We start from the raw sequence: 15,462 nt of genomic DNA on the forward strand, positions 1-15,462 counted from the left end.
ATTCCTCTCACGTTTTTCTAATTTCAAGCACTTTACCTTTTTCCAAACTACTTTCTGTATAACTCAAAAACTTGCTATTAAAATTAACTTCAAGGGAACCAACTGTGTCTTATTTATCAATTACGCAATAAATTTTATTACGTGGTAGTCATAAAATCCCAAAAAAAGGCCAAATTACCGCAAACTGGCAACAATGGTCTACGCATCGCCGTGAAAGTACTCGCAATGCGCAGACATACTAGTGGTATTCACCAAATTGAGCAAATGGCCTGGCACTCTGCCAGAGCTGGAAAACTATCGATGGTTTCGATAGTCGATAGTCACAACTATTGATAGTATCGATACTATCGAAAATGTCAACACTATTGATACTAGTATCAACTTTTATTGACAATGAGATCATAATTGCTAAAATATGTCCATATTTTTGCTAAGGGGCAAAAGTTTATCGACAATTTTTGGCTTCAAGCAGCATCTGCGCTCTTAAATTATTTGCCCCGCTTTCCTAAATGTCACTTTCGATGAAGCAGGTACCGCCCACTTTTACTCTTACTGAATAATGTATGTATTAGTGAAAACTATCGATAGTGTTTAGAAAACCATCGATGTTTTCGATAGTCAAAAGCCATCGATACTACCAATAGTGCCATGGATAGTTTTCCAGCTCTATGCCGTTGCTTGAGCTCATCTGTTGTTTTGCCAGAGTTCAAGGCCACTTGCTCAATTTGGTGAATACCACTACTGTGTTGTGTATTTTGCCTATTACTTTTTCGTTTTCGTTTAACAGCTTCGATAAACTTCGAATGAAAATTAGGGCAATTGGGACTGAACTACTTACAAATGAAGTAATTCGCTCTCAAAATTTTTATGGCGAATTACGTAATTTGAAGCGTAATTGGGGCGCCAATTATGACTGAGAGGGCAAATTACGATTGGAAGAGTGAGTTACGTGCAGTGGGAACGTACTATAACCCTCTTCGAAGTACGTATTTTCAAACTAAAATCTTCTTAAACGTCATAGGTCTATAAATACCCTTCTCTAAACATGTTTGATTTTTAAAATGAGACGAAAAATAGTTAAACTGTGCATCAAGTGCAAAGTTAATGGTTGTTTTTAAATAAAATAAAAATGGAGGGTTCTGCATTTATAAGAAACCTATTTTCATGATGTAAGTACTCGACCCTATCCACAATCTACAATAAGTTTTGTTTCGGGTGTATTTCGTGAATTTTTGTTTGTTTGTAGCATCATGTTATTAACTAGAATGTAAGCATATGAAAGAACTGAGCGGTTATAAACAAAACCATACATACACACACGTGTGTATTTAAAAATATGCTTACATTCATACAAATCTACAGTGTTTTAAACTTTCTGCAGGCGCATTGACCCGAAAGCTCTCTATGGCCGGCCAGCTATTTCGGGCCAATAAGTAAATATGTATGCATGTAAAGTAGAAGAAACCGGTTAAATAACCGCGTTACACAAACAATAATACCTAGCGATTATGCCATTTCAGCTATCATGGTCTTTCTTTAACCTCTTCTAACTAAAAATTTGCGGCATCTGTATTATAATTGGTCGGTAGCGGTCAATTGAGCATCTTTAGTTTAACTGGAATTTAGTTAGTTTTTAGTTGGACCGTGAAACAGTGCAGTGCGTTGCACACAAATCGTTTTAGTTTGTTTTTGTATTAACTTAATTTGGAAATGCCTACCGCAAAGAAAATGGTAGTGAAATTTGATCTATTTTTTCTAACGCTTTGCATTCAGTTGCTGCCATTTTGTGCAGTTCTGTCTCAGACCAAAGTGGAGTTCTTCTCATCGGTGCATCAGATGTCCAAATTGGTGGAGTTTGAAGAGGTCCTTTTGCGACATATGGAGAAATTCATAAAAGCGAATGAAAACAAATTGGAATACCTAAAGACGTGAGTGATAACTAGTGATAGATACGCGTAGAAATGGATAAAAAATTAGAAACGGGTTTGAGTGATGCAGAGTGATCTTTAATTTAATTGTGTATTATTTTATTTTAATGTATTTTAGTTTTTATTTTTTATTAAAAAAATTATGCAGTTATTTCTAATATATTCTTATTTACATACATATGTATACAATGTGGCCGAGACCACCCGTCCAACCCCCCTAAACTGGAGGGAAATGTTTTTTTAATGAAAAACGCAAAAATGTAACCTACCAAATCGGGGATGCTACTTTGGTTCTTAATGATTTCCATGATGCTTGGCTGTTAACGAATACAGTCCCCAGCAGAAAATTATGGGAAAATATTTAGTTTTCTATTTGGCAAAGATCTGCGCCTGAAAGACACTATAGTCGTCGCGCAGAGGATATTATTTCCTTATTTGCACTTCCTCTAAATAACCGTGCCGACTGACTCCCTTTTCCAACTGTGAGCCATCGATGTAGATGGAAGTGCCCTCATTCCCCTCAGTAGACCTGTCTTATTCTTCACTAAACGGAAATTGTAAAAGAAAATCCCAGTCACTTCCGATATCTAAGTCGGCCTTTATTGCATTGCGTCGCCCTCTGATAATCTCATCCAAGAACTCTGCCTGCCCAGAATTGCTCTTATTCCTCTTTCTAGGTCGAAAGTCCTAGTTAGTATCTTAGTCAAACTTTTAAACCCCCTATAAATGCTATTTTTGACAACTTTTCCCCATCTGTATTTCTTTGGTCCCTAGTCGGCTTAGATAATCCTACGTCAGAGTGTATAGTGCAGAAAATCCTACTTCTTCTCTAACCCTATCACACAGCATTGGCTGATTGCCTTTGTTAGTTGATACTAGTTTAGTAGAGAAGTTTAAAAATCAAAGGTAGAATCACCAACTTGCATTGTTGTCTGAATTTATCCAAAACTCATGATGGTCCCTGTAATATATCGATTGTGGAGTAAAAGTCCAAATGCACTGTGCTGTATGCCTTTATTTTATGAGTATTCAATGTATTCCATCTTTAAAGTTGCGTGTGTTATTTAAGGTCTTAACTGACTAATAATAATAACTAATGAATCCGCATGGCGTTAAAACGCCAAATTTGCATTAAACTTTTTAAACAAATTGAAATCCTATAAAAACTCAAAAAAAAAATTTTTAAATGATTCATATAAAGACATTTCTGAGTGAATAGATATCTCGCATGGTGTCGGTTTTTGTATACATAAAATTTCCACTCTATACCGCCAAAAAAGTTCTAACTTCAAAAAAAATACAACCTTATTGCACATCTATGTACAATCCCAGTTATTTAACTTGTTTATAAGTAAAACAAATTCGACTTTTTAAACAGGTGGCAAACTCTTTAAAAGTATTTTCAAACTAAAATCTTTTTAGAACTTTTTCGTCTGACATTGTGATACATATTACATATTCAATTAACTTATGAATTATGTTAAATTTGATTTTTCTACTCCGTGGCAACTCTCCTAAATACAAACACGAAAAATTATTTTCAAACTCATTTCGATTGATACCCATATTTTGACAATCCATTTAACTAATTAAATAATTTGAATTTAATATTTTTAACAGGTGGCCACCCTCAGCAAATTTTAAACGTTCAAATTAAATATTCCAAAACACTCATTTTGAAATTTCATATAATTTGTATATAATTAAACTGAATTCGACTTTCAGAACAGGCGGCAACCTCTTTAAAACAATTTTCGAACTAGCATCTTCTTAAATATCTTTCATATGACATTGTTATAAATATTTCAAGCAACTGATGAATTTGAAATTGAATTTGATTTTTTAAACACGTGGCAACCCAAGTAACTATATTTCAGAAAAACGGGTTTTAAACTGATTTTGATTGATAACCATCTTTTTATAATTCATTTAACTTATTCAATAAATGTATTTATATAAACTTTTAAATTGATGGCAACCTTCAGACACATCAAAAATATTGTGAATTGTGAACTAAATATTTCTTAAAACTCTTTCATTTGACAACTATTGTATATAAATCTTGGGTATAAATTAATTGACTTCAACTTCTCAAACAGGTGGTAACCCTCTTCAAAATAATTTCAAACTATTACCTTCTTAAACCTCTTTTGTCTGACACCTTCTTCACTTTCCTAATTACTTTAATTAATACTGAATTAGATTATTTAAAAATGTGGCAACTCTTCTACATGTACTTAAGATATAAAGCCTTTTCAAACCAATCCGGTTGATACCCTTATTGTAACAATGGATTTCACTTGTTTAAAAATTTAAACTTAAGAGGTGAAACCTTATTGCAGGCTCCAGTGAAGAGCAAATTGTTGTTAAAAAGCTAAATTCAAATTTTTCCAAACAACTGCTTCCTAAAACTTGGTGTCTGAGTAACTCCTATTGTAACCGTTGGAATTTTCAATTTACAACCTATTTCATAGCTATTTTGAAATTAAATTTCGATTCCAAATCAGGCATGATCGTAAAATAAAAAACTGTTTAATGGGATTCGACAACAAATATACTTATATATTTTCCCCATATTTTCATATTTTCCCAGCTGCGAGAGGCCACAAAATACACATTAAGTATCTGATCGCCATAGAATTTTATATTGGAAGTACATATCTAGGCAAATAGGATTCTTTTTGTTTTAAGGGCCAGCGCAGTGTGTAATCATTTGTACAATATATTGACACTTGAGTGGCAGATCGACCTATCTTGGCAGCCACTTCGGAAACGCCTTATCAAAGAAAACTTTTCAAGAACGCCCTATTTCAGAATTCGGTTCAAGAAGGGGTAGCGCCTTTCGAACTGGCTGCCGAGATAGGACGATCTTCCACTCAGGTATCAATTTTCTCACGATTTAATCACTTTATCCACGATTTTAATTATAAATTGCACTAATTCTTTACAGTCGCTTGGCAGAATTGGAAAGCGATCACCATGAAGCGCTTCAGGAGGGTCCTGATTACTTCGAGAGCCCAATAAATAATTATTTGCTAACTAAGCATTTAACAATGGACTGGGAGCGTGTTGAAAATCTAATGGAATATGAATCAGGAAAAAGTAATGTCAATTTAATAATATACATACCTTTCTTATTTACTTAAATTTTCAGAAATTTGTAATGCAATCTGCAGTAGCTATCCATTAATCAATTAAGATCTTGAAAATTGACTCTGCAGGAAATGTGTCTAACTATAAGCTAACTTTATGTTGATTAGGAAGGAGCTAAAATGCACTTATTATCTGTATATTTTCTTTGACGAAAGCTAACTATATTTCTATGGCGATGGCCGCGAAATAGTCAAGGGTGGTTTACCTCTGCATTAGATGTAGTCAAGGGTGGTTACCTCTGCATTTGATGCAACTAACTTGTAACTACTTTTGGACATAAAATATCAATGGGAAAACAAAATATTTTATTTTAATTTTTATTTTTTTAATTTTTATTTACTTTATTTATTTTATAACATTTCACACTTGTTTCTATATTCTGCTGTATTCCGTCAGACATAACTTCAAAATGATAATATGAAACTTCGATCTCCCTTTTATTTGTCCTCAATTCGAAAAAGTATTTGCGAAGTGCAGGATATTTAAATAGATAAGCGTTTAAAGAAAACAATCTCGAGCCTTACTCCTGCATTACTTGTCCACATGTTTCAAGTTAGTTTTTTGTAGCTAACCACTAGTTATATATTTTATAGAATTCCCGCAAAACAGCTAGCTACAAGTAGGTGATTTTTTATCAATTGATAATTTTTTTCTGCAGGGTGTATTTTTACTAAAGAAGTAATCTGGTAGTCGGCATCTAAATATTCTCCGCCAAAGCTTGGAAAATCACTGAAATAACTTTGAACCGGTTCCTTACTAATCCCCAGTTTCACACATGGTGGAATTATATACTATATTTTATGTAGTTGCTTGTTTTAAGAATAAGAGCTTAGAAATAAGAATTAAATAATACAAAGGTTATTTGGTAAAAAAAAGCTCCATATTCTTACAATATATTTCTTTTCTTTCACTCCATTATTTCCGAATAGAATCACTTATCAGAATGGAACGCTTCAAGAAACACCAGGCATACCCCGAAATTAGGGAATTAGATGGCGCCATTGCAGGACTCGTGCGCATACAGGACGTCTACCGGCTCAAGACAGCGGACATGGCTCGAGGCATACTGGACGGTGTTGAGTATAAGTGAGTGCGAACATCAACGTCAAATTCACAGACTATTTTAATAAACAGTATTTTTTTGCGAATATCAACATTATCAGCGTCGAATTGAATGCTCAACTATGTTTTGATGTCGCTAAATATGCTGCCAAGAAAAATAAAACGCGACTTGCCCACGCTTGGGCCACGGAAACGCTGCAACGCTTAGACAACACTGAAAGCTCCTTCGGTCATTCACTGCCTCTAGCAGAGAAAATAGATAAGGCTGAAGTATTGCTTTCACTGGCCAAATCTAAGATGAATTTAGGCGATTTAAAGGGGGCAAATGAAACTTATGCTGAGCTGGTGAAAGAGCGGCCGGATGTCGAGAACTACACAAATACTTACTTGGATTTTCAGTTGCAAAATTTCGAAAGTGATTACGCGAGTCTCAACCTAACGGCAGAGCATGATGTACGTAGCTTATTTAGGGAAAATTAATCATTCTCTCTCCCTCTCTCAATTATAAAGCATATTTCTTGCAACAATTGCAGCCAATACCCGAGAACCTATACAATTCTGACCAGCATAACCTTTACAAATATGTATGCAATGGCTTATTTAAACAAACTCCGCGCGAAGAACGTGAACTGCGTTGTGGGTATCTTATCGAGACGCATGCATACTTACTGATTGCGCCCATAAAAGTCGAGGAATTAAATCATGATCCCTTGCTTGTCGTCTACTATGATATCCTTTCAGATGCTGAAATTGCGATAATGAAAATGATAGCCAATAATCGTATTGAGCGTGCAAAGGTAATAGGTGCTGATGAGCCCATTATCTCACCTGTGCGCACAAGCCAATTCTCATTCATACCGAAAACTGCGCATAAGGTACTGCAGGCGATTGATGTGCGCGCGGAGGATATGACTAATTTAAATATGAACTTTGCTGAGAATCACCAATTTCAGAATTATGGCATCGGTGGACATTATGCGCAACACTATGATTGGTTTACGAAGAATTTTGTAAGAAAAAAAAATAATAATTGTAGTACATACATATGCCTCTAGAATGGAATTTTGGTATAGCGTTTAAATTTTTCTTACAGACTAACAAAACGATCTCAAATATAGAAATGGGAAATCGAATCGCAACGGTTCTATTTTATGTGAGTAAATGCTAGTTCTTATCACCTCCATTGTAAAATAATTTAACTGCAAATGCTTTTAATTTTAAGTTAACAGATGTTGAGCAAGGTGGTGGTACTGCCTTCCCTTACCTCAAGCGCCTGTTGAAGCCAAAGAAGGGCGCCGCTGCATTCTGGTACAATCTGCATGCGAATGGTGAGCGCGATTATCGCACTCTACATGGCGGTTGTCCGATAATAGTGGGCTCCAAGTGGGGTATGTTGAATATAAATTAAAACAAATACCCTATAAACGTATTTGTTTATATTGTAGTACTCAATCGTTGGATTCGGGAACATGATCAGAGTGATCGTAGGCCTTGCGATTTGTGATGAGATAAATTTGCTATGAAGAGGTGCTAGTCTTATAAACTAATTACTTAATTGTTAAGTGTAATAAATTATAAAAAAATTAATGTAATATTATTATTATAATACTTATTTGCTCATTAATGTTTTAACTATTTAAAGTGTTTAACTTATAGTTTAATTACTTACGTTCGTGGTTGGGGTCGGTAGAAACGACTGTTCTCAATAGTGTTTCCAGAAATATATTTCCATTGAGGGCTAGAATCTCCAGAAAAAATGGCTAGAAAGGGCTAAATAAAAAATTTTAGAGCTAAGAAAGGGGCTAGTTTCATTATTAATTGATTAATTATTTATTTTAGAATGAATTTCCAAAATTTGATTTGTTTAGGTACATAGGCATATACAGTTTTTATTCTAAACAAACATTCTGAGCTCAAAACTCGTAAAAAGAATACCACATACAAAAATAGCTCCATTACGAATTCATTAATTAAACTAGTTTACACGGAAAAGGACTTCGGTAAAAAGCGCTTTTTTGCACTAATTTAGGTTCGCTAAACATGGAAATAAGTCTCATTTATTTCCGCCAAGAAGCTAAACCTGTTTTCTAGGTCTTTTTCAGGTATATACAAAAATCTTCTTTGGACATCTTTCGAAAGGCATATTTAGCCTCATTGTGTGACATATTTTTTGTGTTGATCGGAATAGTACTTCTTGACTTTTTCAAAAGATGAGCAAATTTTCAAGTTTTTTCGAAAATTTTTAATTTTTATTCATTACTTTCAGATGATATACTTTGTAAAAAATAATTTAAAAAACTTAAGACGTAGGCGAACTTTATAACGAAAATATGAAACATAAGAACGCCCAAATCGGACAGAAAATGTGTAAAATTTTGACAAATTTATGGGTCGATAATGGATAGCAACCGAACTTCAGTTGCATTGCTAGTTGCCGAGAGGATATTACAGATGGAAACTGGCAACTCTCAACAGAGATATGCAGTACTACATTTTTGTGGTTGCTGGGAAGGTTTTTGGAGCCTATTGAGGAGCAAAACATCAAAAGCATGAGAAATATTTAAGATTTTAATAGTTTAAACGATATTAACATTTTGCAATGTATTTTGCTTTTAGAGAATATCGTGAGAATGACAACAAAACAATAATTTAAAATTTCAGTTTCCGTAATGGACGTGCTTTTGGTGAATCAAAAGTGAACTGACTGCAAATTTTTTCCTCTATCCGACATACCAAATTTCCTAAATTGAAGTGATTGCTGTGGGACTTCCTTCTGATAAAAATTGAGGAGATGCGCAAGCTTTTAGAAGGGCGGTATTGAAGTTGAACGAAGTCGGTTCTCTGTGTATTAACCAAATATACTACAGATTCTTTTGAATGTCTGCAATATGCTTTGAATGGAACACAAACAAAAAATAGAAGAAAAACCTTGAAATCATTAACTTTTACTTACAGTGCGGGCGGTTAGAGGGTTGGAATGATCCTTAAAATGTCGCCTGATTAAGCCGGCGTCCGTGCGCTTTCCCACTCCTTAAACAAATAATCGAACTGAACTTAGCATTATTGCTGACTTTTATTTAAAATTCTTTATTTTAATAATTTTATTTTACTAGCACAGCTTGTTTACAACTACTTACTCTCAAATTTCGATTATCGATAACGCTGCAGAAACTGACGATGGTTGCCATTCGTAATAGAAATTTTCTTTCCACTTGCGTTGCCAACAGGTAACCGAACCGTGGTTGCGTGCTATTCGTAATCGACCCATTAATAAAAGCGATTAATTTAAATTTTTGCTGCAATCACTCTTTCAGTTGAAAATGTGTTTCTCCACACAAGCAGCAGAAATATTTAATTTTAATGTTTGAAATTAAGTTAAGATTTTGGAGCCTAAAAGGGCTGTTTCAAATTTATAAGGGCTGAAAAAGGAGCTAGGGACTAAAAGCAAGTTTCTGAGGCAACTAAAAATAAAAAGAGCTAAATCTAGCCCCAAAAGCACCAAAATGGCAACACTTGTTCTAAAGAACATGCAGATGAAAGGCAAAGGAGGCATATTTCAAATGTTTATTCGAACAAGACAGAGGATAAGAAGACATCGAAATTGCAATAAGAAGTTGAAAACCATACCTAACCGCACCATGAGCAAAAAGCACCTGAATAGTATTTTTTTTACCATTTCTCGTTTCAAGTTTTTCTGAAATCCTTTGTTTGTTTGCTACGCTTTCACGCTTAAAGTACTCAATCGATCATTATGAAATTTTGTACACTCCTGTCATTTATCCCAACTTAAAATATACGATACATTGAATCTCGATTGGACAAGGGGGCGTGGCACCTCCCATACAAATGGATTTTTTCATACTGTATTTCTCAGGAAATATTTTTGGTAGATTACTGGACTTGGTATGGAGATATATAAAATCATTATCTACTCAAGGAAGAGGGGTGCCACCTTTTAAAAAAATTGAATTTAACTTCAATTAAGGGAGTTATTATATTCACAAGTAATTTTTAGCGAAAAAAAACCGACTTCAACTCCCATATAAAAAAGAAATATATATATATATATATCTCATGATTCACTGATCGGATCTCAACCAGATTAGTATGGGACACTCTGAGACACTACCTTTCCGATGCCAAAAGAATTATCGAAATCGGTTGACGTGGTCCAAAGTTATGCGGTAACATACATAAAAAAAAAAAAAAAAAAATATTCCGACGAACTGATAACCTCCCCCTTTTTTGGAAGTCGGTTAAAAATGGATGTCAAGAGGATTAGAAAAGCTGTAGTTTGAATATATCCTGAAATGGGTCGCCATATTTTTGAAAAGTCAAATTTAAATTAATTATACGCAAGCTATCTGAAGAATTAAAATATGGTTGTCGAACGAAATATTGTTAAGAAACCTTTAGATTGAAAGTTCTGAATAATATTGAAGCCTTTCACAAGGGTTGCCACATTTTTTTTAATAAAATTCATATTTCGTCCCGCCCAAAATTAATTTTATCATTGAAACACTTTGGTCCAACATTTTCACCAACAATTCACGTTTACGATTTCAATTGGCACGCTCATCGGCTAAGATTATGGTTTGGTGGTCGTTAGCCGCCTTAAAGACGGCTAACGAAAGTGTTATGTCCGTGAAGAAGTTCTTGAAATCTAATTGTGCAGCATTTCATAGAACGGTTAATCTCACAACGAAATATTTTGAAAGAACATTTCCTCTCCACTCCCTGGCGACAGCAATGCACCGGTTCTGTAGTGAATCTGCCCCAGAAACTTTATAGTATAGTTGGTCACAATTTCAAAATGGATGCGTATAATTGTTCTACAGAAATCTAATATGTAGATATACATAGACTTTGTATGGGAGGTGCCACGCCAATTTAAAAAAAAAATAGCGAATTTCTTTAGCCTATAACCATCATTGGTACGTCTGAAGGAGGTTTCCGGAATTTCAAAAAAATCGGTTCGGCCGTTCTCGAGCTTTGCGGACACAAAAAAACCGGCTTTCAAAATATATATTATTATAGATTATAGATTATAGATTGGTATGAATCGAAATGGTTTGGAATATGTATCACAGAATATATATGAGTGTCACACGAAACAAGCTTAAAAAGATTTCCAACTGTTTAAAATGTTAAATTCAAACTATTCAATAATTTAAATGAATTATTACAATATGGGTATCGATCGGAAGGGTTTTACAATGGCTTCATTTTAAAACTACATGTAAGGGGTTTCCATCTGTTTAAAATCTCAAATTGAGTTCAGGGGATATGTTAATTGAAAAAGTATGATAAGTTAGAAAGAAAATTTTATGTAGTTTGAAATTATTTATTTTAAAATTTAAACCTCCTTAATTGAGTTTTTTTGAAATAAATTTTACTCAATGTAGCACGAGAAATTTCATACACTCAGCGAAGCGGGTGAGGGCGATCTAGTTAAAAAATAAATTCCATTAGAAAATTAGTGAGGTTCCAAAGCTGCCCGGTTTTGGGTAGATTTGAACAATCATGTACATACATATCGCTCACACGGTCAAAAATTTGGGTTTAATTTTTAAACCGCGCTGGGACTACTGCCTTTTTTAAACTTTTATAGTCTACTTTTTAAACCAGTCAATAGTTTTACGCAATTTTTAATATATTCTGGTTTAAATTTTAGCCCAAAAAGTTCGTGGTTTAAAAATCAAACCAAAATGTTTTAATTCTAGTTTCTAGGTTTCATATATAGAAAATTTGGTTTAAAATCTAAACCGAAATAGAATATGTTTGCACAGCGAATTGTGGTGTTGATTCAAACTCAACATATGAAAGCACATTTATGTACATGCGTGGCTGTAGCTGAGTGTGCAAAGATGCTTGATACAATTGGTTGCTACCAAGGCTGTCCGGGTTCAATCCCAACCAGACGGAGCATGAAATTTAAGATTGGTTTTTTTTTTATTTTTAATTATGAAAATGTTTGTGTTTAACATTTAAACCGAATTGTTTAAATTCTAAACCCAACATATGTGCTCTCTTTTTTTTTAACTTGGAAGGTTTGTATCTGAAACTGAATTTAGTTTGGTCATATATGTAGTCCAACAAGTTTAAAATTAAAACCGAAAATTTTAACCGTGCATTTATTTCAATAGTGTGATAACCCAAAAAACCGAACTCGAAAAACCAGCTTTAAAGTTTTGAATTTGCGCATTGACGGCTGAGTGGATGATCGACCTATCTCGGCAGCCAGTTCGAAAACGCGCTATCTTAGAAAACTTTTCAAGAACGTCCTATTTCAGAATCGGCTTGAAAAACGCCCTACAGGTACAAACCATACTTACCTAAGAATATTTCCATTTACACAAATAAAAAGTCTTGACATTTTATTTAGTGTTTTTCATTTTATTTCTGTGAGTGGTTTCTAAATGACCTTCAGCAATGAAATGTAGTTTATTTTATTTTTATTTATTTATGTAGACGTGTATATCTATGGTTCATTACCAACAAAATTGCCATTTTTTTTTATTTTAACTCTGGTGTAAACTTCTGCAAAGATCGACTAAATTGTAAAAAAAAAAAAACAAACAAAGTTGCAAACCTTCTTGTCAAACATGTATTTCTAAATTTAATTTCAATATTTTTTACTGCGATGCTGCACCTTTTGCGTGTATTACTGGCTATAATGTTAAAAGAGAAAAGCACAAATGAAAGCAACAATAATTTCTCAAACATTTATATTTACTTATTTTTTTTTTATTTGTGAGTTTATGATTTTTTTTTGCTTTGTTTTTTTTTTTAATTTCTTTAAGTATTGATATTTGTATTTTTTGTTAAATTTTTTCTTTTTTGAAGTGTATACATTTAAAAAACAACAAAATATACAAATTCTTTATTTTCTTCGATAGGTGGTTCATTTTGTGTGGATATTCATAAGTAGACACTATGATGTGCAGTTTTTAAATGCTAAAATGCACAAACCTACGAAAATTTATAGAGTTTGGCGCGTTGAATTCAAAATATTTATTATTTCTTTCTGTGTGGTTTTTTTCAAGTTAATAATTCGCCAAAGTCGGGGTTCCTAGGAAAACTTTATGCTTAGTTTGATAATTGCTCTGTTTTGTTAGGATTACTCGTATTTATTGGAAATTTGGTTTTCTGAATATTCTTATACTTTGCTTTCTTATTCTGGGGTACATCAAAAACCGTACTTTTTAGCAATTTATTTAAATATTATTATTATTTTTTGATTTCTCTACCTTTTTATCGTAATTTGCGCATATTTAAAATTGTATTAAAATTTTTGTTTGATATCTTTTAACTTTTTCGTGTATATTTTTGTTTATTTCTCTTTTAAATTCGCTTCAGATTTGATTTTGGTTTATAGAATTTTTTAATTATCAGTTTAATAGCTTTTGTCTGTTGTGTGCTGTGTAGGACTTCTGGACAAGCAGCTACTTTTTTGATACACGCTTGCTAAGAAATTTTCTTTTTTTTTTTTAGTTATTATCGCATTGCTGGTTTAGTAAAGTTTTCAAAAACAGGGATTGTCATAAGGGGCACACATGTAACATCAATAGATAGTTTTTCTTCAAATATAATTCTCTTAGCTTAACATTAAATAATTATTTTTATATATTAATATGTGTATGCATATCTTAGATTTTCTTTTCAACACACTTCAATTAAATTTTCGCCTTAAATACTAGAAATTTAATACAATTACTTTGCGATATATGTATGTATATTTTGTATTCAAGTATTTCTTAAAATATATATGTATGTATTTTATATTATTTGGTTTACACTTAACATAAATAGATTTTCTCTTCATTTATCTAATTTAGTTTTTTATTTGTTTTTCGTACTTATCATTTGCTCCTTTTTCTACTTCATTTTAGGCGTTTATTGAAATTACAGTTTCTTAGTTTCGTTTTTTGTTATTTTGCTTAACTCGCTTTAAATCATATACTCTTTTGTATTTTTTATATAATAACGTTTATAATAGACTTTATATTTAATAAGTAACAACATGTACGTTTGTATGTAGTTTGAATTTGCTCAAAACATTCAGTGTATACATTTAGATAAGTTATGAAATTTTCTTTTCTGGATATGATAAAATTCATCTAAATCTTAGGCGTCAATTCAAGGTCACACCCACCAAAATCGCTCTCTCTCTCTCTATCTCTCTATCTCCCATTTCAACATAAACCAAGCTAGCACGCATGAATGCACACGTATGTACGTGTGCTTGCTTGACTAAATGCAGTTGGAAAACTGCAAAGTGTGCTCAAAACCTACTACTAAAAGTGTTCACGTTGTATATGTGTATATGTTTGCATTTGTTTTAGTTAGTAAGTATATCTGTGTTTGCAGTTTGTATATATAGTAGGTAAGCATTTTCATATTTGATGTCTTTTGGTATTCCGGTGTGCTTTTGATATCAACAATTTAAAATTTTTTCGTACTTATAATTTCTACCATTGCGATTATTGTTGCAGTTGTTGCTGTGTTTTCTTTTATATTTCGCTTCTACTTTTTCATGTTAGCTTTCATTATTTGTTGTTGTTGTTGTTGTTGTTGTTGTTGTTGTTGTTGACGTTACTGCTAACACTCCAACTATCTGCTTAAATTTCATAGTTGCGGAACTTATTGGCCACATCGGAATTCTCTGTGCCCCATTCAGTTTTTCGATTGCCATAATAGAGTGCAGCACCACCCTCGGAGGCACGTCGATGAGCTGGATTAGGTGAGGCCGCCGACAGACCACCACTGCCACCAGCACCAGTTGCGCCTCCCATTTCAGGCAGCATGCGATCTTTGGTCTTTGGTGTGGCCCAATGCATTGACTGATTGGTAGTGGTGGAGAGAAAAGTAGATTTTATTAAGTAATGTGTATGTATATTTTTTCATTGGGGAATATGAAACTGAGGCGAATTGTTTGTGTTTTTTATTCGCATTTCACTTGCAGTTTGAAAGTTTTCAGGACAATTGGTAATCTTTCACAATTTGGAAAATTTTTTTTAGTTTCCATATTCCTTACTCGCAGCTAACTACTTTTGAAATCGTAACTTTTTGATATCGAAAGTATATTTTTTGATTTAACAATTCGCCTTAACTTCTTACATTTTTCATTGACAAGTAGAATTAAAGATACATATTTACATAAATAATTTGACTGATACCCAGCCAAAATTTTTTTGCTAATAATTTATAAAATGGATACGGAGTGGGGCAAATACACAACATCAAAACTATTTATTACCAATGGATACATCTTTGAGAAAAAATCATTTTGGCATTTCATCATGCAATTTTTAATTTT

At 33.1% G+C, this 15,462-nt stretch overlaps 2 protein-coding genes across 3 annotated transcripts in view; one reads left to right on the plus strand and one right to left on the minus strand.

The window, feature by feature from the left end:
* Positions 1 to 1,710: 1,710 nt before the first annotated feature.
* LOC108361460 (prolyl 4-hydroxylase subunit alpha-2) lies at positions 1,711 to 7,647 on the plus strand. Its single transcript, XM_017614080.1, has 9 exons — positions 1,711 to 1,731; positions 1,774 to 1,928; positions 4,879 to 5,030; positions 6,011 to 6,167; positions 6,245 to 6,596; positions 6,677 to 7,148; positions 7,235 to 7,296; positions 7,366 to 7,531; positions 7,589 to 7,647. The coding sequence occupies exons 1-9, from the start codon at positions 1,711 to 1,713 to the stop codon at positions 7,645 to 7,647; spliced, it is 1,596 nt and encodes a 531-aa protein (XP_017469569.1).
* Positions 7,648 to 12,611: 4,964 nt separating this feature from the next.
* The window catches only part of jdp (DnaJ domain-containing protein), a 79,236-nt gene continuing 76,385 nt past the window's right edge, over positions 12,612 to 15,462 (minus strand). For both annotated transcript variants that reach the window (XM_017614076.1, XM_017614075.1), the window contains exon 4: positions 12,612 to 14,986. In XM_017614076.1, the coding sequence (XP_017469565.1) occupies positions 14,765 to 14,986 (222 nt within the window). In that variant the 3' untranslated portion in view covers positions 12,612 to 14,764. The remainder of the gene's footprint in view (positions 14,987 to 15,462) is intronic.

Source organism: Rhagoletis zephyria, unplaced genomic scaffold (genome assembly GCF_001687245.7).
Source record: "Rhagoletis zephyria isolate East Lansing unplaced genomic scaffold, Rhagoletis_zephyria_1.1 Rzeph_scaffold_00765, whole genome shotgun sequence".
Classification (NCBI taxonomy): Eukaryota; Metazoa; Arthropoda; class Insecta; order Diptera; family Tephritidae; genus Rhagoletis; species Rhagoletis zephyria.